A 1,712-nucleotide genomic window follows, 5' to 3' on the forward strand; every position below is an offset into this window, starting at 1 on the left:
TCTAATGAGAAGATGGCATGAGCAGGCCACAGAAGGGAGGGGCTGCTGGTGGCCCGGCTGAATGGACTCTTAAGGCCAGAGAGCTGCACCCTCAGGGCATTGATCCCAGTATCTTCAAATGGAATGGATAAGAAAACTCTGGAATAAGAAATATTTCCTTAGTTAAACCTAGTGTTTCTTTTTTACTAACTGCTAGTGCATGTGTATGTTCATGCACTAGTTTTATATACATGTAACTACTAATATATAAACAATGATGCTCCCTACACACATTTGTTAATAAGGCAGGCTTGCTAATTTCACTTCGTGCTCCTATTTTTAACAGTCCTAAATAGTGTACACTATTGTGAATGCATCCCTTGTCTTTTAGGGGGGGTCCAGTTTAAACAGTGCTCTGTGAGGTCCCCACGTGTTCAGTGAGCCCAAGGGAACTCCTGAGTTTTTATCTCACTTCCCCACTGGCCTGAGGCACTGTGTAAGCACCGAGGCTGCTGTCCCATGCTGAGCAGTAATAGTCAGCCTCATCCTCAGGTTGGAGTCCGGTGATAGTCAGGGAGGCTGTGTTTCCTGACCTGGATGCAGAGAATCTCTCTGAGATCCCCGAGGGCCGGTTGTTATTTCTGTAGGACAGCAGTTTGGGAGGGTGGCCCTGGTGCTGCTGCAGCCAAGCTGCTCCCTCGTTGCCAACATTGTTGCTGTTCCCAGTGCAGGTGAGCGTGGCCGTCTGTCTCAAGCCCTTGGACACTGAGGGTGGCTGAGTCAGCCCTGCCTGGACCACTGGCACTGTAAGGGGGACAGAAAGGAATGTGAGAGCGGGATCAGAGTCCACTGAGCCAGGGAGCGGAGGAGCTGGAACAGAGGTGGGTGTGGATCCCCCGTGTCCCTGGGTAAGGTCCACTCTCACCTGCAGAGTGAGTGAGGAGGGTCAGGAGGAGCAGAGCCCAGGGCATGGTGCGGATTCCCACTGTGCTTGCCGAAGCTCTGCTTTGGAGACTGAGCTCCCCTAAGTCTCTTTATAGCTCCTAAAGCCTTCATGGGGGTGGAGTCACAGCATTTAAATAAGATCTTGCTGTCTGACATTTCCTGGGCCTCCACGCCCTGGTTACTTACAGATCTGAAGGAGAGAGGCAGGAGATGAGCTGACCCAGAGGTGGAGGTGGCCTGGCTCATGGTGACCCCTGGGTCCCAGCAGGTCCGAGTTGCAGCCCAAACCACGTCTCATGAGCACCCTGATGGCTAAACTTCCCTGCAGGCCTTGAGTGGTTTCCAAGCTGGGTGGAGCCATCTCAGGAATTTCTCCCACTGTCCCAGTCTGTCCAAGATCCCAGACCCTTCTTACCTCTCTGACACACCTGGGCCGTGGTAGCCAGAGAGTCACTGGCCATCCTGATCCTCTTCTGAAGCTGCTCTTGATGCTGGAGAGGGACCCAGGGACCCTGAGAAATCTAAAGAAAAGGGGTTTCTGGCAAAGCAATGCCCTTCTCACTAACAATCAGCTGCAGAGAGCATATCGTCCACTGCATGAGCACATGTATCCTCGCTTTACTTAATCATCTGTTACAACCCCCACATCGAGAATATTTTTCTGTTTTAAATTTTTGGAATTTACTCACATAATATTATTAGCACTATCATCACGAGACACTAAAAGGCCTCTGAATGGATTTATTCCATTTTTAGCCATTATACGTGTCTCCATCTCTTCCTAAGGC

The 1,712-nt window shown here is 50.6% G+C and overlaps 1 gene segment (V, D, J or C); it reads right to left on the reverse strand.

Annotated features, from left to right (window-relative positions):
* Window positions 1-427: 427 nt before the first annotated feature.
* On the reverse strand, window positions 428-1,029 carry LOC116270761. The segment is given in 2 exon segments: window positions 428-783; window positions 905-1,029. Coding segments are annotated over 2 exon segments (387 nt in total).
* Between the last annotated feature and the right edge of the window lie 683 nt (window positions 1,030-1,712).

This window comes from Papio anubis, chromosome 16, assembly GCF_008728515.1.
Source record: "Papio anubis isolate 15944 chromosome 16, Panubis1.0, whole genome shotgun sequence".
Lineage (NCBI taxonomy): Eukaryota > Metazoa > Chordata > Mammalia > Primates > Cercopithecidae > Papio > Papio anubis.